At 40.6% G+C, this 26,598-nt stretch overlaps 1 protein-coding gene across 1 annotated transcript; it reads right to left on the bottom strand.

The window, feature by feature from the left end:
* Positions 1–20,824: 20,824 nt before the first annotated feature.
* LOC143735043 (uncharacterized) lies at positions 20,825–25,675 on the bottom strand. The gene is made up of 10 exons (XM_077225257.1): positions 25,597–25,675; positions 23,774–24,026; positions 23,320–23,645; positions 23,137–23,221; positions 22,922–23,056; positions 22,652–22,809; positions 22,429–22,534; positions 21,877–22,120; positions 21,528–21,684; positions 20,825–21,204 (listed from the first exon to the last, which is right to left on the bottom strand). The coding sequence occupies exons 2-10, from the start codon at positions 24,003–24,005 to the stop codon at positions 20,929–20,931; spliced, it is 1,719 nt and encodes a 572-aa protein (XP_077081372.1). The 5' UTR covers positions 24,006–24,026; positions 25,597–25,675; the 3' UTR covers positions 20,825–20,928.
* Between the last annotated feature and the right edge of the window lie 923 nt (positions 25,676–26,598).

The raw sequence follows: 26,598 nt of genomic DNA, 5'->3' as shown, positions 1-26,598 counted from the left end.
TCTGGGAAGATTTTGAGCTTTGTATGCATTTCTAAAAAATATTTATTTATTTATTTATTAATATTTATTTATTATTTAAAATTGTACTTATTTTATTGTTGTATGTCATTTCTTACTTTCATATACCTTTTTTCAGAAGGTGAGATGCTTGGTGTGTGACAAAGAGCTTGTGAATGGAAACAGCACATCATCCATGCTACTCCTTTTCAGACCATGGCAACTCTGCTAAACCCAAGGTTTAAAAAGTTGGGTTTCCTTAACCAAACTAAAACAACAGGCTGTCAAACGGCTAAAAGCAGAACGTGTTAATGTCATCAGGGCCGAAGATGAAAGACCATCCACATCATCAAGCACTCAGTCAACAGAAGCACCGTCATCAACCCAACAGCCCACACCAAGCTCAAGTATTAATTTATTATTATTTTATTTTTAATTGTTGTATTTTATAATTGTTGACCGTTGAAGTGTCTTATATTCAGTCAATGTACATGTACAGTCACTCCCGATCAATTGTTTTTCTCCTCACACTTCTGAGGTGGAAACCTTTGTCTTCTGTTGGACAGTGCTGTAGACCAGCACAAACAAAGCTCAAATGCCACTTCTAATGCGATCATAGAAGTGGAGAAATACCTTACAGAGACAAACATACAAAGAGCTGAAGATCCACTTGAATACTGGATAATGCAGAAACATGTCTACCCCCATCTATATACATTGGCATTGCAGTTTCTTTGTACCCCGGCCTCCTCTGTACCATGTGAACAAGTGTTCTCTAAGGCTGGGGAAGTACTGTCAAAGAGGAGAAGTAGACTCAGCCTCAACACTTTGAAACAGCTTTTATTTCTTAATAAAAATAATTAATAACTTGATCACCTTTCTGTCATTCATACAGTTACATAAGCACTATCACTGCCAAGTGTCATAAGCACATAACAGATGATCCTATCACACAATGTCCTGGGGAGGCAAGATGGCGCCTGTGTGTTCGTCTGGCCGTCTGTCTCTGTCGTGTATATTTATGGATATGTTTATGGAAGTTTATCTGGGCTTCAAATTGCTGCACACGTCTGGTCTATGACCGACAGTCACTCCTGAACATTCGTTGCTCTTTTATGGAGATATCAGGATATAGCGCACGTTTTTAAGCAAACAGACTGAATCTCATTCTCTGTGTGATGCCGGTCGGTTCCTGTCAGTGCATTTCCTAACTTTGAAGCTCAGATACTTCATTTAGACTGGAATGGCCCTATTTTATTAGGGGTAATCTACCGTCCTCCACACTCACTCCAGGACTTCATTCAGCAATTTACAGAATTCATTGGTAATATCACCACAACCTACGACCGTTTTTTATTGGTGGGTGATTTTAATATCCACGTCTCTGTCAATCAAACACAATATCAAAGGATTTCCTCAGCCTCATTGAATCTTTTAACCTAGTCCAGTGGATAAATGATTCCACTCACATTCAGGGTCACATTTTGGACCTTGATGAGTCTGATACTGTTTTTGCCATTTCTGTTTTCCTATTTAATTTAAGTCAGACAATGTTTTTGCTACTCATGTTCTTAGCTTTGCTGTACTTGTGCTGCTGTTATGCATAGTATTATTGCCTTTTAATTTTGTAGTTCTGTAAAGCACTTTGGTCAGTCAGTGGCTGTTATAAAATGTGCTATATAAATAAAATGAACTTGAACTGGACTCCTTATTCACTGTCTGTGTGTGTGTGTGTGTGTGTGTGTGTGTGTGTGTGTGTGTGTGTGTGTGTGTGTGTGTGTGTGTGTGTGTGTGTGTGTGTGTGTGTGTGTGTGTGTGTGTGTGTGTGTGTGTGTGTGTGTGTGTGTGTGTGTGTGTGTGTGTGTGTGTGTGTAAAGAGAGAGATAGGCCTACATTAGATCTTATTGAATCATATAAGCTCATTTTATATTTTATTGTCACACTTTAATGGGTAAAGGAATTTATTTAAAGGGTAACTAAACCAACTTTTTTTAGTTAATGATCTGTAAGTATGGGGCTTTATTAGTACTGTTCATTGATTCGAGTAACTTTTTTGACATTTGTGTATAAAGTGTTTTAATTCTACAATATATGGTGTAAAAACGTCTGAGTGCTGCCCTCTTCAGGTTGAACGGTGGCTACTGCAGTTGAATTTTCCTATTGGATGTTTGGGTGGTTCGTGACGTAAGGGGGGGTTGGTGACGTACGCATGTTCCATACAAAGAGATGCGTCTCAGGTGCACGCCCCCCTCCGCTGGGCTCTGCCTACTTTTCCAGCATTTTTCAAATATTGCCAGTGGGTGGAGTCAGGCTCTGACCAGGGGTTTAGTTACCCTTTAATGCACAAATCAAACACAAACATGTAAGGCTTTTATTTGTACACATAACATTGAAACTATGGAGTGTATTGTGGTTGCTTCATCTGACAGAGCTTCTTATAAAGGCTTCTGGCTGCTTTATTTTAAATAAGCACTAGATGGCGCTGTTCTCGACACTCTTTGAAGCTTTGAAGCTTTTCCCGGAACAGTCAGGGGAAAGCCTCATAGCTTCATGAGGCTTCATTTCCCCATGCAGCTCCTCTCCGCCTGCACGCAGCAACTTTCGCCGATTGATTAAGGTTCAATCCAGCCGCAGCCAATGTCGAACATAGGCCTACCTATTTGCTATTTCTAACCGGCATGCATTACGCGCTGATCACCGGTGATCGGTTCTGCGCAGATTTTGCTCATCTCAAACAAGCCTATTATGGAGCTCTCTGCTCTCTAATCGCTCTCGCGGTACTTTGATGTCATAAACCGATTGGTCTGTGCATCGCCAGTTCAAGTCGAACAAGCCTATTAAGTTAACTCTTTCATGTCTACTAGTCATCAATCACGTGGTATTGTCATTTCAATACAAGCATCGGAAAAACTGGGTCGGCGCTTTAGAGCCCCTGTATCAACCGTCCCATCACTAGTTTTGATTACTGATGGGATACACTTAGGCTACAGTCTTTACAAAGATTTTATTTAATATATTTTCAATACTTTGCATTTTTAAATAAACTTCTACATGTCTGTTCAGTAGAAGACAAATTTAAAATTGTGATGCTTCTAATTAAGTGATATAAACAGTTGCAAATGTTGTACAAAATACAGTAGGCCTACACATACCATATTCATCTTTGCACCAATTAAAGGTGGGGTCTCTTTTTTGTCCATTTTTTCAAAATAACTTGAAATCCTATTCCTAACCCACTTGCAGCCACTGAGTTAGAAGCACTGAAATGAAAATTAAGCAATTTAATCATCTGTGGAACGGGCAGGACTCGAAAAACTCCAGCCAATCATTTCCAAGACCACCTAGAATCATTGGACAGTAAGTTCGTCAATCAAACGGTTGTACCACACCCCCCTCCCCCCAGCGCGCGTGACCCCCTTCGTGCGCATACTCAAAGCTCGTGACGCATGCGCATCTCGTCAGTAAAGCAGGTTCCATGATTAGTAGTAAATCGTCATTACAATCTCTCGCGCATCTGAGTTTTCGCTCGTGCATGATTGCGCGTCCATGTTCTTCGAATGGGTGGAGTCAGGGCCAGCGTTGGAGGAAAGAAGGTAGGACCATTTGAATTATGTATTTTTAAAATCTGCCGGTCGCTTTCCAAATCACATACCCCACCTTTAAATGTGCAACATTTTATGGTTTTACTACCAAATTATATGGATCTAATTAATTTAAATTACAGTGGAATGTCTCATCTCGCGATTTCAGGGCACATGAGTTCCCGAACATAATGCATGATGGCATACGCTTAGATAGTGTCGGTTTAGTGTGAATGCAGGGCACTGCACTTTGGTATTTTTAAGACATGGGACAGTCTTTCGCACTTACTTCCTGTCACGTGCACGCACTCTCAAGTGAGCAAGACCACAAGTGTGGGTTTTTGGACAAGGCAATAGATCTACGTCACACAGCTCTTTAATCACTCTTGCGGTACTTTGATGTAAAAGCTAGAATGCAGTCTGTGGAGCGCCGCTGTAAGTCGAACAAGCCTTTTGATACACACTCTGAACCACTGAGTCGAAACAAACGACTCGTAAAGGTCTCGAAGCTTCATGCAGTGTTTTGAAATCGCCCATCACTCCTTTTCTGGTTAATTTATCCTGTTCAGTCTGTGGAGGTCAGACGTCCGCGAGTGAAAACATGAACACAGCTGCTTTGTACTTTGCCTGATTTTAAGCAATCTAATTTAAGCCTAAACAAACGTGTCGACTTTACTAGAGTGCCGAAATGCAGAGCTTGTGCAAACATATCCATTTTGCTATTATGATCAGATGCTTTGCTTTATTTTAAAAAATGCTTGCTGTTTTCTCAATTTTGTTGTGTGTTTATCTGGTTTTAGAGAGGAAAGAGTGCATGCAGCACATATTTACATCTTCATTCAAACTTCGCTCTAAGTGTGGGCAGCAGATTTTAATATTCACATATGTTGCCCCTAAAACTCTTTCACTTAAGATTTTAATAATTTAAGAAGATTTTGACTTAGTGCAGCTGTTTACAAGACCTACAAACATAAAGGGGCACACTCTCAATCGTATTCTGTCCCATGGGATACTGTTGGGTTACATTGAGATATGTGACCATAGTTTTTCTGATCACAATCCTATTATCTTCAATATGCCACTAGCACTAAATACTTTAAATCCCCATAAAACTGCCCATGTGGCGCTGCAGCGTTTAAGGAGCTTTCCCACTACCCTGAACTTACTTCACCAGAGCTCAGCCCAGACGAATTGCTTTATAATTTTTGCAGTACAATTTTAGATGATGTCGCTCCAGTGAAGACTAATCACCAAAAATCAACCTCCAAGCCATGGGTGAATAATACCACTCGGCAAATGACAGGCATGTAGAAGGGCTGAGAGGAAATGGAAAAAGGACAAACTACAGATCTCCTATGAGATGCTTAAAGACTCCCTTTTTAAGTATCAAAATGAGTTGAGTGGCAAAATCAGATTATTTCTCTACTCTTATAAGATCTCTTTATTAGATATCCTTTTCACTATCAATACTGTGCTAAACCCTGTTGTGATCTACAGGGCTGAGTCAGTGGCTATGTGTGGGCGGTTCTGCCAGTTTTTCACAGATAAGATATCTGGAATTTGACATAACATCAAATTGACTGCTGGTGATCCTGCGGGCCGGTTAAATAACACAGGCTTGCTCACTAAGTTTACACCCATCTCAATGTCTTTAATGACACTGAAGCAGCTAAAACCTAGGTTCACCATTAGATACTATCCAGGCATGATTATTTAAAAAAGTGTTTAATGTAATGGGTCCGACGCTCTTAAATTTATAAATAAATGCCTTGAGTTATAGTTGTTCCTGTATATCTAAAACATACCTCAGTGCAAACCAGACTTAAGAGGGCAAACTTGGATTCCTCCAACCTATTTCTAACCTCCCATTCTTACAAATTTTAGACAAAGTAGTTCTGTGTCAGCTTTAAAAAGTTTTGGTTGTCAACACAATTTGATACATTTCAATCAGGCTTTAGAATATTTCACTCCACTGAAACGGCTATTGTAAAAGTGCTGAACGACATTTTTTTAGCCACTGACTCTGGAGACTCGGTAGCATTGGTACTTCGGACTTAAGTGCTGCATTCGACACGGCAGACTATAATGTCCTGCGGTCTCGTTTAAAACACACATCAGAGGTTCAGCCTTACATTGGTTTCAGACTTATCTGACAAACACGAGTTTTTCAGTGAAGATTGGTAATTAACGATCTTCCTCTGTAAAGTTGACGTGTGGAATTCCTCAAGGCTCCACACTAGCTCCTATGTTATTTTCTTTATACATGCTTCCTCTTGGTACTATTTTTAGAATGTTTTTTGGATGTCTCTGAATTTTCTTTGGTGTTATGGAGGTTATGGTGTTCACCCCTTCCAATGTACATTACACAACTGTAAAGCTCGTGCTTGATCGGCCCAAAGTCCGACATCCGACCAGCACGGAAGGTTTCTGCGTGTTACTGTCTTTTCTCAGTAAAAAAAAAAATATTTTTGGTTAAATTCAATACATTTTCTCCTGTGTATTAACTCGTTATTTCATCTGACTCCATAAATAAAAAAGGTTTTAATGATATCCGTTTATCATTAAATGTGAGCGAATGTTCTACTATTCTATTTAAACTCTTGAATGAAAATAATGTCAAAGTCAATTAGAATAATACAAATATAATTTTAGGTCAGGTAAATGTATCATTACAACTTCATAATCAATTCAGAGATAATCAATGCAAAACATCAAATGCTCTAGAACAAAGAGGAACAATATTTACCCGATATTAGAAATACGTGAGACCGAGAGACTCTGCTCTCGACCTCACGGGCTGATCGCAGATACAGAAAGGCCATGACTGTCACGGAATGGTCAAAAGTGAAGCGAGGATACAAGTGCGGAAATAAGGATGTTTATTAAGTAAATAAAATGCCAAACAAAAACTACCCCGTGGGGAAAACAAGAGAGATCTCAGGCGGGAACAGGAAACATGGACAACAAACCAGCACAGGACTCAAACACAGGGAGATTAAATAGGGGAACAATCATAAAAGGGTAACAAGGTAGGCAGGTGGGGAAAATTAAACAATAACAAGATAACAAGATCCGCGGGGTTTGACAGTTGACGGGAAAGTATGGCACAAGGAAATAACATGACAGCCATGTGCTCACAAAAGACCAGACTAAACACAAACACATGACAAACCGGGAGTGTCACAGCTCTGTCACTAAACCAAGAGAAAACGCAGACAAGGGTGACAGAACTGTGACAATGAGCTCTCGTTGTGTTTCATTATACAGGTCCTTCTCAAAAAATTAGCATATTGTGATAAAGTTCATTATTTACCATAATGTAATGATAAAAATTTAACTTTCATATTTTAGATTCATTGCACACCAACTGAAATATTTCAGGTCTTTTATTGTTTTAATACTGATGATTTTGGCATACAGCTCATGAAAACCCAAAATTCCTATCTCAAACAATTTGCATATTTCATCCGACCAATAAAAGAAGTGTTTTTAATACAAAAAAAGTCAACCTTCAAATAATTATGTTCAGTTATGCACTCTGTTGAAGCCATTTAAATGGAAATAATAATATTTTGAGTTTTTTGTAAAACCTGAGAAAACCTGTGTTAAAAATGGAATGTAGAAATTTGAATGTAAACAGCTGACCAGTGATCTAGTATAGTGTAATGTGATTGGTTGTTAGATCTAATATGAAAAGAAATAGAATCCTGCGAAGCAGCCAGAAGCCACTGGACTTTGGAGCAACACAGTCTTTTGACCTACACGGAACTACAGTTAATTTGTAAGGAAAGTTAAGATCCTGAGTTTTTGTTTTATTTTATGTTTTGAAATTCATAATTAAACAGTCAAACGAAGAACTTTGGATTCAAGACTTTTATTCGCTGACGTTTTGTGTTGAGTACAAAAGAACTTTGAAGTCCTAAGCTAGTGAGTCAGGTTGCTGCACTCACATCAAATTCAAAAGACTGCTCGACATAGTCAAAATATCGAGTAAATTCAGAAGATTGCTCGACGAAGCCGAAGTACGAGCCTCGTGAGACGATCGCTAAAGAAGGCAGACACTCGCGTGAGGACGGCAAGCGGATCGACTGGGCTGAGCTGAGGTAATTTGTTAGCGGCAAATACAATAGACCAATACGGCCGAAGAAAACTACGTCGCAGCTCAAGAATACAGAAAGAAAACCAGAGGAAGCCTAACCTAGAGTGTGAGTCGTCGGCTGAATGAAGTTTACCCTGAAACAGGTCTGATATTTTCTTCGTGGCTCTATTAGCCTCCTGATGATGCTAATATTAACCATTGTCAAAAGTGACAGTAAGTGTTCACTTTATATTTCGTTCTGAAAGTCATAGAGCTTTATTTAAAGAAATCCTACACTACAGTGACTCTTTTTTACGAGTGTTTGTGAAGACATAAGAAGAGTAGAGGCTGTGGACAATACCAGAAATTGTTACAGTTTTGTGTGAAGATTTTAAAGTGACATGACATGGCAGATGAAAGCGCAGCTGCGTGTTTTGACCAAAAGAGGGCGCCAAAGCCCACAGAAAAGGCTGTAGAGGAGAAACTACAAAGGCTGAAAGGAGAACGCAAGGGAAAGTTGGCACAAATAACCAAACAGAAGAATGATTTAGGCAAATTGAAGGAAAATGAACACAATGTTAATATCATTAAAGATGAAGCATTGCTAAAGTTTGAAAGATGCTTAAGACAGTATGAACGGATTAATGAAGAGTTGTGTGAGTTAATAGATGAAGATGATAAGAAAGCAGTTCAAGATGCTTATGAGAACAAATGGTCGGAATTTAAGCTGTTTATAGAAGACACAAACAAATGGATTGCAGATGTCTTAAAAGATGAGGAAGATGATATTAGGCCACAAGATAGTGTATCCAAAGCTAACTCCATGGTAAGCCACACTTCCAGTACTAATTCTGCAATGCTGAGAATTAAAGCTGAGCGTGAAGCGCTGTTGGCAAGAGCTGCAGCAATGAAAAAGAGAGAAGCAATAGAACAAGAAGAAATTCGCTTGAGAATTAGAAAAGAGCAATTGGAGCTTGAAACTAAGCTTGCTGCTTCAGATGCCAAATTAAAGGTGTATGAAGAATTTGAAGATGCTCGTGAATCTAATTATGATTTATTAGAGCCACCTTCAGGACCCAGATTTGAACCCCTGATACGACGACAGGAAAAGCATAATGTAAGCCGATAGCCTGCACGAAGTACTACAGCGTCAAAACGAAGTCACAGAGATGCTCATTAAACAACAGAGTTTGTCTCAACTGCCTCAAAGAGACATATCCACATTTACAGGAGATCCTGTGACTTACAGATCTTTCATAAGGGCATTCGAGCATGCTATCGACAGTAAAACAGACAGTCATCAAGACCGGCTGTACTACCTCGAACAGTTCACGAGTGGAGAGAACTTGATCTTATTCGGAGCTGTGAGCACATGAGACCCGACAGAGCTTACAAAGAAGCCAGAGAACTGCTTGATCGTCACTATGGAGATGAGATGACCATCGCTACAGCTTATATCAAGAAGGCTATGGAATGGCCTCAGATAAGGCCAGAGGACAGAAAAGGATTGAACGCTTTTGCTTTGTTCTTGGTTGGATGTGGTAACACAGTAAATGATGTAGACTACATGGATGAAATGAACAATCCTACCAACATGAAGTCCATTTTATCCAAACTTCCATTCAAACTGAAAGTAAGATGGAGAAGTTATGCTTATGACATTCAAGAAAGAACAAGAAAAAGAGCCAGGTTTCCTGATTTAGTGGAATTTGTGTACCGCCAAGCAAAGGTTGCCAATGACCCGCTGTTTGGAGATATCCTGGACTCCACTTCAAGTAATCAGATCAATTCAAAAAAGCAAACAAGCATTAGAAAAAGTGAGTCTAAAAGAAGTAGCTTTGCTGTAAATGTGTCTGCTACTGAAAATAATGTCAGTAAACGCCAACCTGAGAAGAAACCCTTTGCAGTCAAGTCAGCAAGTGTCTTTCAAAGTCCATGTCTTTACTGCCAGAAGAACCATGCACTGAATGCGTGCAACAAGATTCGAGAACAGCCTCTGAAAGAAAGGATTCAGTTCTTGAAAACGAATGGCCTTTGTTTTGGGTGTCTGACAGCAGGTCATATGTCCAAGGACTGTAAAAAAAGGGCCTCTTGTCCAGATTGTTCACTCAAGCACCCAGCTATCTTGCACGTTGTTAGGGAGGATGCTACATTAAAGAACAACAGTGCAGATGACAGCTCACAAAGCACAAGTGAAGTCACAAGTGCTCTCGTGTCTGCAGGGTGCAAAAGAGGTGGCCATACTGGGGCCGGGAACAGTGAGTGTATTCTTCCCATCGTACCTGTGCAGATAAAACATAAGAAAGACACAAAGATAATCAAGACCTATGCTTTTCTGGATCAAGGAAGTACAGCGACTTTCTGCACTGAAGACTTGGCGAAGAAGTTGAATATGCGAGGCAGAAAGACAGAGTTCCTGCTTCGCACTATAGCGCAAGAACAGAAAGTTAGTAGCTATGAACTTACAGATTTGGAGGTGTGTGGCTTAGAGGAGCAAGATTACATTCAGCTGCCCAATGTGTATACTCAGCCAGATATACCTGCAAAAAAGGCCAACATCCCACAGAAGAAAGATTTGGAAAAGTGGTCTTACCTGAGTCGAGTCCATCTCCCAAAACTAGAGGCAGAAGTTGGTCTGCTCATCGGTGTCAACGCGTAGTCGCGTACAAAGCCATGGAGCCATGGGAGATCATTAATAGCCAGAACGAAGGACCATACGCTGTGAAGACAGCTCTTGGTTGGGTTGTCAATGGGCCAATCAGCAGATGCCAAGAGAAGGAATCAGACGATGGCAAAAGACACAGTTTCCTTGTCAACCGTATTTCTGTGATAAGTGTTGAAGACATGCTGATGAAGTATTACAATGCAGATTTTCCAGAAAGAAGATGTGACGACAGACGAGAACAGTCTCAACATGACAAGCAGTTCATGCATACGGTGACAACATCGGCCCAGCTTGTGGATGGTCACTTCTGCATCAAGTTGCCTTTGAAGGATGACAAGGTGAAGATGCCATGCAACCGTGGTATTGCTGAACAGAGGCTTAACTCTCTGAAGAGGAAGTTCAGTAGGAATATTGACTTCTTTCAAGAGTACAGGGCTTTTATGGACAACATACTGGAAAAAGGCTACGCAGTAAAGATTCCAGAAGAACAATTGATTCGCAGTGATGGAAGAGTATGGTTCATTCCACATCATGGGGTGTACCATCCAAAAAAGAGGAAACTCCGAGTCGTCTTTGACTGTGCAGCAACTTACCAAGGTGTGTCGCTAAATGACCAGTTGTTGCAAGGGCCTGATCTAACTAACACCCTCATCGGAGTGTTGCTGAGATTCAGACAGGAGCCTGTTGCCATGATGGCAGATATCGAGTCCATGTTTTACCAGGTGTGGATTCCAGACACGGACGCAGATATGTTACGCTTTCTCTGGTGGTCAGGCGGTAATCTGGATGTGGAACCAGAAGAGTACAGAATGTGTGTGCATCTGTTCGGTGCTACATCATCCCCTAGTTGTGCGTCATATGCATTGAGAAGAACAGCGGAGGATGCAGCATCAAAGAGTACACCAGAAGCCACACAGACAGTCCTCAAGAACTTCAATGTGGATGACTGCTTGAAGTCGGTAGGCACAGAAGACAAAGCCGTTGCTCTTGTCAGGGAGCTGATGACGCTGTGCGCCAGTGGTGGTTTCCATTTGACCAAGTGGGTCAGCAACAGCCGAGCCCTGCTGGGCTCCATTCCTGACCACGAACGAGCGGCTGAAGTCAAAGATCTCGATTTGGAGCGTGATGAGTTACCAGTGGAACGGGCATTAGGCATGCAGTGGTGCACAAGTTCTGACTGCTTCAGATTCAAAATACATCTGCCAGACAAGCCATGCACAAGACGGGGCATTTTATCTGTGGTCAGTTCGGTGTATGACCCAATGGGTTTTTTGGCACCACTCCTACTACCTGTCAAGCTCATTTTAAGAGATCTCTGCCAAGAGAAGAATGGTTGGGACGAAGAGATCCACGAAAAGTCATGCCAGACATGGATGAAGTGGCTGACAGACTTAGACAAGCTTTCAGAACTCAGTCTGAACAGATGTTTCAAACCCCCTGCATTTGGGCCTACAAATGTTGCTCAAATCCACAATTTCTCAGACGCTAGTCAAGATGGATATGGCGTTGTGTCATATCTCTTGCTGACAAATGATCGGGGTGAGAAACATGTATCAGTCTTGATGGGAAAGTCCAGAGTCGCTCCACTCAAACAGGTCACGATCCCGAGAATGGAGTTGACAGCAGCGACTGTTGCAGTCAAAATCGATCGGATGTTGAAAGAAGAACTAGAAGTTCCCCTAATTGAGTCTGTCTTCTGGACAGACAGTACAACAGTACTAAAGTACATTGAAAATGATGTCCTTCGTTTCAAGACATTTGTGGCAAACCGTGTCTCTTTCATCAGAGAAGCGAATACATCTTCTCAGTGGAAGTATGTCAACACCTCACAAAACCCAGCTGATCAGGCTTCAAGAGGTTTGAAGATCCAGAGCTTCATGGAAAGTAAAAGCTGGTTTCAGGGACCTAGTTTCCTGCAAAAAGAAGTTGAATGGCCGGAACAACCTGAACAGTGTACTTACTTGACTGAAGACGATGTTGAGGTGAAGACATCCGCTGTAGTGTCATGCACAAACTCAAACGAGTGCACAGATCCATTGAACCAGCTCGTTGAGTATTATTCCAGTTGGTATAAGGTGAAAAAGGCGGCAGCCTGGATTTTGCACTTGAGAAGGATGTTGCAGCACCTGAGCGAGAAGAGAAAAGAGTTTGAGCAGAACATACAGGAGAATGAGAATGATCCAGATAAATGCAGATCTATAGTTGAACAGCAAATGGTGATGTGCAAGAAGAACCTGGAAAAAAGAATACTTACCGTGGAAGATCGATCCAGAGCTGAAATGGAACTGGTTAAATACAGTCAGAGACAAGCTTACACAGAGGAGATACAAGCCTTGCAGCCGGGAGGCTCCTGTGTGAAAAAGAACAGTTCTATCTTCAAACTGGATCCATACTTGCAAGATGATGTGTTGAGAGTAGGAGGACGTTTGAACAGATCGGCGATGCCTGAGGAGGCCAAGCATCCTGCCATCCTGCATAAACAGCACAGAATAGCTCACCTCATTCTCCACCACATCCATCAAGAGTGTGGACATGGAGGTAGGAACCACGTCTTAGCCATATTGCGACAACGGTATTGGATACCAAGAGCCAATGCAGCAGCAAGAAAAGTAATTTCAGAGTGCAACCTCTGCAGAAGACTGCATGCAAAGGCAGGAGAGCAGAAAATGGCAGATCTGCCTCAAGACCGTCTGCTCCCTGATAAACCACCCTTCACCAACACGGGTGTGGATTATTTTGGACCTTTCGAGGTCAGAAGAGGACGTGCAAAGGTTAAGCGTTATGGTGTGCTCTTCACATGTTTAACTGTCAGGGCAGTGCATATAGATGTAGCCCATTCTCTTGACACCGACTCATGTATTAATGCCATACGGCGTTTTCAAGCCAGAAGAGGCCAAGTGTCAACCATTCGTTCCGACAACGGCACAAACTTTGTCGGCGCTGAACGAGAGCTGCGTGAGGCATTGGCAGAGCTGGATCAGTCTCGTATCAATGAAGTCATGATGAGAAAGGGTGTGCAATGGATTTTCAACCCGCCTGCTGCATCCCACCATGGTGGTATCTGGGAGCGTCAAATCCGCACAGTGAGAAAAGTGCTGAGTTCTGTTGTGAAACAACAGCTCTTAGAAGATGAAAGACTACACACTCTCCTATGCGAAGTTGAAAGCATCATCAATGGGAGACCCTTAACCACGAACACAGATCACCCCAATGACCTTGAGCCGCTGACACCAAATCATCTGCTCGCATTGAAAACACAGCCTAGTTTTCCACCTGGTGTGTTCGCTAAGGAGGATGTCTACGCCCGCCGGCGCTGGAGACAAATACAATATATGGCGGATCTGTTCTGGCGAAGGTGGACTCACGAATACCTACCGCTTCTGCAAGAACGGCAAAAATGGCTTGGCCTAAAGAGAAGTTTCAAGGTTGGAGATGTCGTCCTCGTCGCAGATTCATTCCTGCCAAGAAACTCCTGGGTGTTAGGCAGAATCATGAGGGTGATGCCCGACTCCAAAGGCGTTGTCCGAAGTGCTGAAGTTCGAACGAAGACCAGCATCATTCAAAGACCCATAACTAAACTTTGTTTATTGCAGGGAGAAGACTGAAGATAGAAGAGAAAGACTTGAATAAACTAAAAATACTTACCAGAGTAGATTGAATGTTGAATAGAAATTACCAGTTTGATTAGTCTGTGAAAAGTATTTAGTTGTTAATGCTTTCCAGTTAATGTTTACTTAAAATACTTAAAAGAAGATTTTTGCCAAAAGGAATTGAGAAAGTGTTACATTTAGGAGTATAAATGGCTTCAGTTTAAGTTTAAGTTGATAATTGATATGTTAAGGCCTAGTCAATTAGGGACCGGGATATGTTGAAGCCATTTAAATGGAAATAATAATATTTTGAGTTTTTTGTAAAACCTGAGAAAACCTGTGTTAAAAATGGAATGTAGAAATTTGAATGTAAACAGCTGACCAGTGATCTAGTATAATGTAATGTGATTGGTTGTTAGATCTAATATGAAAAGAAATAGAATCCTGCGAAGCAGCCAGAAGCCACTGGACTTTGGAGCAACACAGTCTTTTGACCTACACGGAACTACAGTTAATTTGTAAGGAAAGTTAAGATCCTGAGTTTTTGTTTTATTTTATGTTTTGAAATTCATAATTAAACAGTCAAACGAAGAACTTTGGATTCAAGACTTTTATTCGCTGACGTTTTGTGTTGAGTACAAAAGAACTTTGAAGTCCTAAGCTAGTGAGTCAGGTTGCTGCACTGACACACTCAATACTTGATCGGGAATCCTTTTGCAGAAATGACTGCTTCAATGCGGCGTGGCATGGAGGCAATCAGCCTGTGGCACTGCTGAGGTGTTATGGAGGCCCAGGATGCTTCGATAGCGGCCTTAAGCTCATCCAGAGTGTTGGGTCTTGCGTCTCTCAACTTTCTCTTCACAATATCCCACCGATTCTCTATGGGGTTCAGGTCAGGAGAGTTGGCAGGCCAATTGAGCACAGTAATACCATGGTCAGTAAACCATTTACCAGTGGTTTTGGCACTGTGAGCAGGTGCCAGGTCGTGCTGAAAAATGAAATCTTCATCTCCATAAAGCTTTTCAGCAGATGGAAGCATGAAGTGCTCCAAAATCTCCTGATAGCTGGCTGCATTGACCCTGCCCTTGATAAAACACAGTGGACCAACACCAGCAGCTGACATGGCACCCCAGACCATCACTGACTGTGGGTACTTGACACTGGACTTCAGGCATTTTGGCATTTCCTTCTCCCCAGTTTTCCTCCAGACTCTGGCACCTTGATTTCCGAATGACATGCAAAATTTGCTTTCATCCGAAAAAGTACTTTGGACCACTGAGCAACAGTCCAGTGCTGCTTCTCTGTAGCCCAGGTCAGGTGCTTCTGCCGCTGTTTCTGGTTCAAAAGTGGCTTGACCTGGGGAATGCGGCACCTGTAGCCCATTTCCTGCACACGCCTGTGCACGGTGGCTCTGGATGTTTCTACTCCAGACTCAGTCCACTGCTTCCGCAGGTCCCCCAAGGTCTGGAATCGGTCCTTCTCCACAATCTTCCTCAGGGTCCGGTCACCTCTTCTCGTTGTGCAGCGTTTTTTGCCACACTTTTTCCTTCCCACAGACTTCCCACTGAGGTGCCTTGATACAGCACTCTGGGAACAGCCTATTTGTTCAGAAATTTCTTTCTGTGTCTTACCCGCTTGCTTGAGGGTGTCAATGATGGACTTCTGGACAGCAGTCAGGTCGGCAGTCTTACCCATGATTGCGGTTTTGAGTAATGAAACAGGCTGGGAGTTTTTAAAAGCCTCAGGAATCTTTTGCAGGTGTTTAGAGTTGATTAGTTGATTCAGATGATTAGGTTAATAGCTCGTTTAGAGAACCTTTTCATGATATGCAAATTTTTTGAGATAGGAATTTTGGGTTTTCATGAGCTGTATGCCAAAATCATCAGTATTAAAACAATAAAAGACCTGAAATATTTCAGTTGGTGTGCAATGAATCTAAAATATGAAAGTTTAATTTTTTATCATTACATTATGGAAAATAATGAACTCTATCACCAGGGGCGGATTAAGGTTGTCAGGGGCCCCTAGGCTGCTCTTTGTGTTAGTATTAGTCACAGATAATTTAACAGTATATTAGTCTGTCATTTTTATTAGGTTAAACAGTGATTAGATAACGTTTTTAATTTAACGTTCACGATTGGTCTGGGCATCTGGCCCATCCAAACTGGAATCCCGGCGCCGTGCCGTGCCTGGTTCGCGCTTAAGTAATAAAAAAAAAAATGTCTGGTCAATCCGAGGCCCCCTGAACACGTGTGGCCCCTAGGCTGCAGCCTATGTAAGCCTGTGCATTAATCCGCGCCAGTTTATCACAATATGCTAATTTTTTGAGAAGGACCTGTATACCCAGACCTCATTTCAAATCTAAACATGGGTTCACAGTGGAAATTTACCTGTGGGTAACCATTTGCTAGCCGTTGAAATTTGCATTCAGATAAATGGTCAGAAGGTGTTAACTCAAAGACACACCCTCCAGTGTGCAAGATATTTCTAAACTCTTAAGAACTTTATTACCTTTTGATTTACTTCTTTGGGAATGAGACATTTGTACAGTCGCACTGAGACATTTCAAATAATACTAAACATGTATAAAACTCGATGATATTCATTTACATTAAACCATTTAGATTCTTGTGTGAGTTTGGGTAATCACTGCAAGAAGAATGAGGGGGAGAAATGTAGATTAGATAGGGAAGTGAGACCTTTGTCTCAGTGGTGCATGAGGGGGAGTCAAATGGTAATTTCCTTTGTTCTCAGAGGATAACCCTCTCTTACAGTTCTTCCAGTCTTACACAACAAATGTAAATCTTGCTGCTCTGGCACCTTATGTTAAGCCTCATGTCAAAAACTTGGGTCTGGTGTTAGATAGTGCTCTAAAGCTTGATAGACAGGTCAATCAAGTTGTGAAGTCAAGCTTTTATCAGCTAATCATCCATAAACCGCCTTCAGACAGTCCAGAATGCTGCTGCTATAGCTTTGACAGGAGTTTGTAAACAGGAACATATAACTCCTGTCCTCCAGTCACTTCACTGGCTGCCGGTGCGTTATAGGATTCATTTTAAAGATCTGCTATTAGTTTTTAAGTCTTTAAATGGTTCAACCTGCAAGAGTTCTTCGGTCTGCAAACTAATGTCTCTTCGTGGTTCCTCCCACTAAACACAATGATGTCCAAAAGACGTCTTTTCAACATCTTTGTCACAAAAGTCGGACGTTGAAAAGAAATCCACTGAGACATCCAAGTGTCTGAGCGAGAAAGTCTTTCCTTCAGATCTGGTTTCTCTCATGATCCAAAGATGTGGTATTTACACGTGTATTTTATGTTCATGATTTTTGGACAAACACAAACTGACTTTGAGTTGCTTTGCAATTCCATTGAAATAAACATGAGTTTTAATTTAATGCATCCTGAGTGTTTTGGTCTAGAAACAGTATAAATGATATCTAAATGAGACTATAAATGATGTTGAAAATATGTCCACATAATGGCCACATTTGAACTAGTTTTTAACCTTGTATGAAGAGGGTCCATGAACGTCTATATCAGACGTGCAGAATATGTAAAAAAAAAAGATGTCATAAAAACTTTAATTCTTGCTCCTCAGTGGAGTCAGTGGAACCTTCTTCATTCAGTCCTCCTCACTTTTGTGACAAAGACGTTGAAAAGACGTCTTTTGGACATCATTGTGTTTAGTGGGCTAGATCAATGCTTAAGACTAGTGGAGATTGAGCATTTTCCATTGCTGCCCCAAGACTTCCTTTTTTTAAAGTTAGGTTTAAAACATTTTAATTTGATCTGTCTTAATATGATCTGAAATATGAATGTTGATGCAGTTGTCCTGTTTGTCCTTGTCTTTTATCTTGTTATTGCTTTTATTCATTTAAATTTTTTTAGTCTGTACATCACATTGGTCAACGGAAGTTGTGTTTAATTGTGCTTTATAAAGAAAGTGATTGATTGATTGATTTTCTTCCTCTCAGGAGCCTCAGTAGAAGAACGAGCAGAGTCGAGGGTCCGAGTTTGCTCACGTCGGCCTAAATCCTGCGTGATGTCAGGCCTGGTTTGAATGCCAAACTTATTCGTGTCCTCACCAAAACCAGTATTCATATGCACACACACTCACAAGAAGACCTATGGGGAGTAAAATCTACCAGCACACAGCACCTCACCTTCACTGGTGACTACACACATTTGTAGCCTAACGTACAAAAGAAAATTTTTGGTTTCCTTTGTGTTGCGCTACTCATATTTATATCTGCACATTAAAATCTGTTTGTGTAGTGATTGTTTGTGTATTTTCTATAGCATGTACACTTTTATGCATTTAATCAAACTCAACGCAACTCACTTCAAATAATCAAATCTATTTGTAAACTAGAACATTGCAGTAGAAACATAAACAATACATCATGTTAAAAACAGATGCATCGGTCACATAAGTATAGTCAAACACTCATTATGTATAAAGCGATATGGGATATGCTTTTTTTAAATGCAGGCTGCTTAAATGGCTGATGGCTAAAGAAACCCATTTCCCCTCGGTTTTGTTGTCTGCTCTGGTGGGTGGCTGAAAGTCCCTTTCGTTCTGTAGAGCGGCATTTAAGCATTGTTCGTTTACATGTTCGTGGAGTGTAAGTACAAAACAAGCATAAATAACAAAAGGGAGCCTTTAAACATCCTTCATGTTAGGACTGTAAACATATATCAGCACATAGTCCAAATGCATTTGCAGTTTTTCAGAGGGCTCCCTCGTCACTCAGGTATTACAAGGTACACGTGACCTTTGTGAGTAAATTCACGGGCACTCTCAGTCAGTTTTCAGGGTCAAAAAAGCCCGAGTAAATGACAGGCGTAATCGTACCAAAAGTTAACGGGGCCTAACTGCCAGGTCTCCCTGAAGATAGCGTTGGATCCTGGGCCACAGCTGAAGCAGTCCTGATGTGTCAGGCTTAAAGAGGAGAAGGCTAAAGGCCCGTTCTCACCCAGGATGATAACGATAAATATATAGTTCTAAAAATCTTTATCAATTTTAAAGAATAGCAGAGTTCACAAAATAGCTATAACGATAACATCAAACGATATCATTGGGATCACTTTCAGAACGATTTTTTTCCCAGCTGTTGAACGATAAAACACTGACAGCCAATCAGAATCTATTCTAATTTAAGGGCTCACGCATTTAAAAGTGCAGACGACATTGCAGAAAAGTTCCCTGAGGTCCAGAAAAATCCACCACTGTTTGACAAGTCAAGCCCCTTTTTAGAAGTATTACCTCAGATATCCAATAGGGATGTGCGTATCGATGCGAAGTATTGATATATCGATACTGACGTCGAGTATCGAAAGTATCGATACTCAAATAAAAATATCGATACTAAAGTTTATTATTTTTACCTATGATTTTGTTTATTAAACAAGAAATCTAATGAGTACAATATGAATTGAATTGGATGAATAGCCTGTTAAGTGAATAATTGTAGAACCACTTCCCTGCTTATATAAATTGACACACGCAAATGCTACAAGTCAGAACCAATCAATCACAGAGAGCATTTACAGTCACACACTGCCGACAATGCATTCAAACAGGGCTGCGTTTCCCAGAACAATGCTTAACAGAAAAAAAATATGTTTGAGCTATTTCACAATAAAAAAAATGTGTAGCCTACATAGTTTGTGAAATTAGATTGTTTTAAATTGAATGTTAAAGGTTAATAGGCTACTGATGTTCTATTCTGTAACTAATTTTAATATAAATCATACACTGTCAGAATTAATTTTATTGGTGCAACAGCCTGTCACTTGCTGTCCCTTATGAAAATGCACATTACAGTGACCAGAGTTCAAATAGGCCTATAATATTTTGTAGATTTCCATGGTTACCACTACAAGTAAACATTTTAACCACGTGTAAATAAAAATATAATCTCATAAATTCCAATTAAGGCGTATTGAATGTTAAAATGCCTTTCAAATATAATGTTAAGTGGGTATCATTATCCATTTTAATCTTAGTAATTCAATAAATTAAGAAATTTTCAAATTTAAAAGTTCAGTTGCGAGGTATCGTAGGCCTATATTGATATTAGGTGTGTTCGACATCGGCTGCGGCTGGATGTAAGCGATCGGCGAGAGTAGCCGCGTGCAGGCGGGGAGGAGCTGCAAACGGAGATATAAAGCCGGACACGTTGTGGCTGCCGTAGTTTGCTGCAATTACGTCAGTCAGCAGATCACGTGGTGTTTGCTTTCTTTATCGCAGACGAGCTGGAAGCGATAGAAATTCCATTATTATTGCATGACATTGAGCACAATGAGCAACGAAAGTGAGTAAAGGTTAAATGTAAGGAGTATCTTTTTAAACAAATTATAGACACATTATCAATTTACTTGTCAAGTTACTATATCTGACAATTATATGTTGAATACAAATACTGTATCGATAGTCTTTACAATACTGTACTGTAGCAGGGCTGCCAACTTTTCAAAAAACCTTGGAGTGAGATTTGGTGGGCCAACCAAAATTTTGCCGCATACAAAGCAATTTGTTTGGCTCATTCAGCATCATGACCGTACAGCAAAAAATAAAATAAATTATAATAAAAAAAACACACAAACACACAGGTTCTAAGTGTAGGAACCAGGGTCCCAAACTTAAATTAACATTGGTCTACCAAAGGGATCTACTAGGACCACTGAAATTCTAAAGAATGAGAACCACTGATTTACATAAATTCTAATCCTTCAAAACTAAATAAATAGAAATAACCATTTATGGACACCAGGGGGGTGGTGGCCAAAGACCAAACCTCATTAGATTAGGCAGTGAGGGAAATTCATTCTTCAATCAAGGCCTTTCCCCACCGCAAGGTCCAGCAGAAAAATACCACCAGCAAAACAAAAGACACAGCATGGCTCTTGTTTACTTTGGAATAAAGGTCATGTTATTTTAACATTCACAAACTATACATGCAGCTAATAACAACTTAAATACAATAAGTTTAACCACTGTGTGAACATTGTATTTAAGATCTGTGTGCCTTGTTGTACTGAACTGTGGCCTTCTTAGAGGCCTTGATGATTGCTGGGGGGGGCTCCCACTTGAAGCAGGGCTCCAGGCCAGCCATTTTTATTGTCATTATTGATGACAGGGTGCCATCCAGGGCAAGGCTGTTCCTGGTCTTTGTCTTGTTGAGTCCCACCACAGAAAACACTCTCTCTGCATCAGCATTTGAATGGGGTAGCACCAGGACAATCTTTGCTATGGTGGCAAGCCTCGGGAACAGGCCTACACCTGTCACCTGTGAAGAATGAGCCAAGAACACAGTGGAAATAAGCTCTCAAGTAGTATTGTTTTTGTTTTATTTCTTTGTTGCCGTTGATAGATAAGTATAGGTTGATACATAATTAATTCTGTCTATTAAGACAAAATGCATGCATCTATATGATCCTTTGTATATACAGTATATCCTATAGACACACACACACATAATTTTAAAGCACTATAGAGGCATGATTTTATCTAAATAGAACAAATTGATTAACATCAACCTACAGCATACTTTTACAAAAAAACAAAAAAAAAACTATTTCCACTGTGTTTTTGGTAAAGAATAATTCTTACCTTATGTTTTAGGCTAGCCATTTCAGCCCAGAAGCTCTCCATCTCAATTTCCTCTGGGACCTGCAGGTGTGGTATTGGCATAGTCTGGTATTCCAGGAACTCGTCACTGAGTTGGTTATACTCCTGAGGCCCATGGTAGGGGAGCAGGTTGGGAAACCTAAAGAAAGCGATATATATATATATATGGTCATCAACCAAAAGGAGCAAATAAGATCTTTTTAAAAAAAAGAAGCCACTTAGGAATGGCTCATGTGTTCTTAGAGTCGAAATTCTGGTGTTAATGCCTTTGTATTAAATTCAGGGTATTTAATGTCAGATAAAGCATAAATTGCTGAAAAAATAACCTAACCTCTCAACAAAGTAAAGGGCATCTTCTACACCGCATTCCAACCTCTGCCGAAAATCAACAAACTTTGCGTGCTTGAGCAGTGGCTCTTGTAGGGGCAGCTTTTTTAGAGCATAGTCCACAGCATAGGTCAGAAATGCCAAGGCAGCTTCATGGAATTGCTCCATCTGCTCTGGCGTGATGTCTCCATCATCCAGTAGCTTGTTGAGCTTCACCCTGGTGGTGAATCCAATATTCAGCTTTCTTCCTGTCACAGATACAACAAATCATGTTAACAGAAATGCTGTGTCATGCTGATCATACAACAGCATGACACTAGGCATGAAGTCCAATGTTTTTGGGCTAACCAGAAGGTCAGTGTTAATGGAAGATGTGGATCAATGGATGGATCCTTTAACACTGAGCTTCTGGTTAGCCCAAAAAACTAGGACAACTTTACCAGGCTAAGGCTAGGTACAAGGCAAAGCATGACATGGGGTTCCCCTGTAGTCTGATCTCATCACTTGTAAAATTAGAAGAATTAAAAATAATGATAGTTAATGATCAAACACTGACCTGGCAAATGGTTTGCCCTTTCTTTAAAAAGCAAGAATTGTTTGTCTTCCTGCAGCGCTGTAGGCACCATGAACTTGGCGCACAACTTGCGAATGAAGTTCATCATCTACAACACAGACATTTACAGGTATAAAACAGTGGGTGAAATTTGCATAAGCTTCCAGAAGCAGCAAAAAAAACAAAAAACACAACAGCAGAAGCATATCCCACCCTCCCATTGTACCTCATCGTGTAACAAAAATATTAAGGACCGTTCTCTCTGGAGCAGAAGGTTGAATGAGGTGAATACTGGTAGGGTGGCCTGGAAGAAAAGTAAGTACACCTCCGTCATGGGGTCAGAGAACGCCTTCTGAAGTCTCCTGAACCTCGCCTGACTATCATCTTGAATAATAAAAAATAAAAATCACAAGGTTGTCAATATCACAAGTGTACAGTTAACAATTCTGTGATACTTGTAGTAGCTGCATAATGAAAATAGTATGAGGGATCATACTAGCAGATTTGAAGTAGCTGGCCAGAGGTTCATATAGCCTCAGAATCCGGGTCAGACAGCATTCCAGACTTAACCAACGAACGGAGACATGCATGAGGATCTCCATATATTCCGCCTCATGGAGCTCACAAAATTCTGTCACAGACATTTCATTATAAATCATATGTATTCAAAAACATTTCAATATTATAATTGGTACTGTCAAAAGTGCATACCTGTCAAGTACCCCTTTCGGTTTGTGCTACCCTTGAACCAGTAGCCAACATCAACTACCAAGTCCTCCAGATCAAATTTGGACACCTGCAATATATGAATCAGACCGTAAACATTCAGTTAATGCATGTAATTAGTTGACAAAAATAAAGTTGTATGTAAAGTACAATTAGGCCTATACTCACATCCAAAAATCCCATCCCAGCTCTTTTAGCGGTGTTGTGGACTATATGACATGGGCAACCATGAACGTAAATACTGGAGTGTTCTTTCAGGATTCTGGAGGCGATGGAATTCTTTGAACCTATGTTCACAGCAGCATTGTCCACAGACAGACCAACACAGTTTTGCCATGGGATAGCCTTTTCTGCTAAGGTGGCATTTATCTTGCTGAAGATGATGTCTGCTGTCCCACACCTTGTTCCGCTAGTAGTACACATCCCCAGGAAGCGGTGGACAACCTTATCTTTCATAAACATCCGGACAGTCAGGGGGTTCATCTTCTCTACTCCTGCAATGACAGCATGTAAGCATTTAAAGCCTTCCATCTTCTTATATACATGTTTAAAAAACTATATCATGCCTGATTATTATGGAAAAGGAGAAAAACATCATCATGTCCAATAGTTTGGGAAATACCTGTGTCATTGGATCCATCTGTAATGAGGGTGTATGGCCCTTCCCTCATTTGTACCACCAACTCACTCATGAAATGTGGTGCCAGTGCTTCGTTAACTATACATGAACTCTTGGTTCTGGCACACTTGTACTCCTGGGCTGTTTTGGAATCCTTGAAACACTCCTTTAGAAGAGGGCCCAGGTGGTCAGTCAACGCAAGTGGCACATTGTGCTGAACTAATGTTGCTGTCATTTTAACCTCAGCCCTTCTTGTCTGTAAGAAAAAATGTGAGTTTAAATAGACACCAGAGCCAACAGGGCACAGGTGAACACAATGGGCAATTAAGATGGAGATGGAGATAAAACTAAGAAAACCTGACTGTGAAATAGAACACAGAAATACAAAACCTAAACAAGATGGTAAATTAGTCAAAACTATAAACCATGACAGAACAGTATATTACACAAAACTCTTGAACCTTGACAGGACCATCCATGACACATAGCATACCTTAGCCTCTTGGTCTGACATCCAACCAACTGAGGGAGCGGACATTGAAAATCTGTCAATTTTAGTGGTGGATTCAATGGCCCTTTCTTTTTCCTGGTGGCCCTTGGTCTTAACATGTCGCAAAATATCTGTAACACCCTGGTGGCAACATGTGTTTTCCACACGACATACAGAACACCAGTAATGTGTGCTGAGGCTACCTTTAGTGATGAATGGCCATTTTGTGGTCCACTCATTCTTGAATGTGCATCTATATGTTGCAGCTCCACACAAGGCTCTAATCTTCGACCTCTGCTCGGGCTGCTGCTGTTGGTGGTTTTCTGCCTGTCGTTCTGTCTGTCTTTGTTCTAAATCAGAATCGGCAACAAGCAAATCTATCTGTTGCTGTTCTGTCTGTTGCTGTTCTGTCTGTTGCTGTTCTGTCTGTTGCTGTTCTGTCTGTTGCAGGGTTTGTTCTGTCTGTTGCTGTTCTGTCTGTCGTTCGGTTTGTTCTGTCTGTTGCTGTTCTGTCTGTCGTTCGGTTTGTTCTGTCTGTCGCTGTTCTGTCTGTCCTGTCTGTTGCTCTTCTGTCTGTTGTGTGGCTCTTTTTTGCTGTGGCTGATCTTTCAGTAAGAAAAACAAAATGTCTTTACTCCTCTTTTCTCCTGGCCTTGCCTTATTGCGGGGCATACTTGAAACCTTCAGGAATTTAAATGATCATGTTTAATACATACACTAATGTATCATTTAAAGCATGTATATAGCCCTTACTAAAATGTGACCCTGGCCTGGACCACAAAACCAGTCATGAGCCGCACGGGTATTTGTGGAAATAGCCAACATCATATGCGTAAAAATTATAGATTTTTCTTTTATGCCAAAAATCATTAGGATATTAAGTAAAGATCATGTTCCACGAAGATATTTTGTAAAATTCCAACTGTAAATATATGAAACATTTATTTTTGTAAGTGAATGCAGCACAATTGCCAACATAAATGAACAAATGTAAAGGCAATTTTTGGTAAATCAAGTTATACATGTGATGAAGATATTTAGTAAATTTCCTACCGTAAATATATAAAACATTTATTTTTGTAAGTGAATGCAGCACAATCGCGAACATAAAATGAACAACTTTAAAGGCGATTTTTGGTAAATCAAGTTCATACACGTGCAACGTTAGTCTGGTTTTGTGCAGGGTCACAATTATGTTCACAAAGCTCTCGAAAATGCCTTTAATATAACAACTGAACTCACATAAAACGAATAAGCAAACGTTATAAAGTTTAAGAGCATAAATACTCAAGCATATACTTAATAAACATAAATAAATATAAAAATAAATACTTACCTGCAGCCGGGGGGAAATGCGAGGGAAAATGCGCCTGGGATGGCTTGTGAAGTGTTGTGAACTGAAGTAGCGATCGATCGCATGTGAGAAAATGTCGCAAATTCCACAGACAGGGCGGGGCGGGGCGCTCTTGAAAGCCCTCCCGAAAGCATAACTCGATCACGAGTGGCTCAACAGGTAGATCAATAGATAAACTCATCTTACAGGCATTTGACCGACCGGGTTGACACTTAAGCGTGAGAAATCGGGGGTGTGGCGTGTGAGCGTGTGAAACCAATCAAATGCGTGTGTCTCACGGCCAATGCGTGAGAGTTGGCAGCCCTGGTAAAAGGCTTGTCCTGGAAACGTATGCAACTTAGACCTATACATATTTAATTTGATCATGAACCATTAATTACATATTAAAGCATAACATTTTAGACAACTTTTTACCTAAACAACTGGGGAACTTTGTTTTTTTTTTTTTAGCAAAACATGTAGTCTTTTAACTCCTCTTCAACATAACTAAATATAGCACCTGTCACCGAATGTTGACTGTTTGTCCGAGTGAGTGGAGGGGGCGTGGCTTAGCCATAGGTCAATTCCGTAAATTACCACAGACTATTGAAGCAAACTGCTAATTTTCATTTACCTTAAAGAATTGTTATGTTCTAAAATTTTAAATAAATCATGTGAAAGAATGTCACTCTTTTCTGTGAAGAAAATATAACTGAAATTGTTTAAACTGTAACGATGAAAAGTTTGTATTTTCTGTATTGGTGTTTGATGCTAGTGTTTTTACTCTCAGTGTGTTCTGAGTGACAGTGTGTGTTATCTCAGTGAGGGTTCTGTAGTGTTTTTCCTCTCAGTGTGTTCTGAGTGACAGTGTGTGTTATCTCAGTGAGGGTTGTGTAGTGTTTGGCTGCACTGAGCCTGTGTTGAGCATGTGTTAAGAGTTGTGCTGCTTGGAATGAGTTTTGCAGGTGATGTGAACTGTTTGGCTCAGGTGACTGTTGGTAGTGC

The sequence above is a fragment of the Siphateles boraxobius genome, unplaced genomic scaffold (genome assembly GCF_051911475.1).
Source record: "Siphateles boraxobius isolate OS27281-9 unplaced genomic scaffold, OSU_SipBor_1 13, whole genome shotgun sequence".
Lineage (NCBI taxonomy): Eukaryota > Metazoa > Chordata > Actinopteri > Cypriniformes > Leuciscidae > Siphateles > Siphateles boraxobius.
The sequence above is the reverse complement of the archived record's forward strand: the minus strand, read 5'-3'. Positions and strand labels throughout refer to the sequence as shown.

Coding starts and splice junctions, on each gene's coding strand:
- LOC143735043 (XM_077225257.1), bottom strand. CDS start 24,005: ATGACAGCAACATTAGTTCAGCACAATGTGCCACTTGCGTTGACTGAC. Junction 23,057..23,136: donor CCGAAAGGGGTACTTGACAG/GTATGCACTTTT, acceptor TGTCTGTGACAG/AATTTTGTGAGCTCCATGAG. Junction 22,121..22,428: donor AAGGGCAAACCATTTGCCAG/GTCAGTGTTTGA, acceptor TATCTGTGACAG/GAAGAAAGCTGAATATTGGA.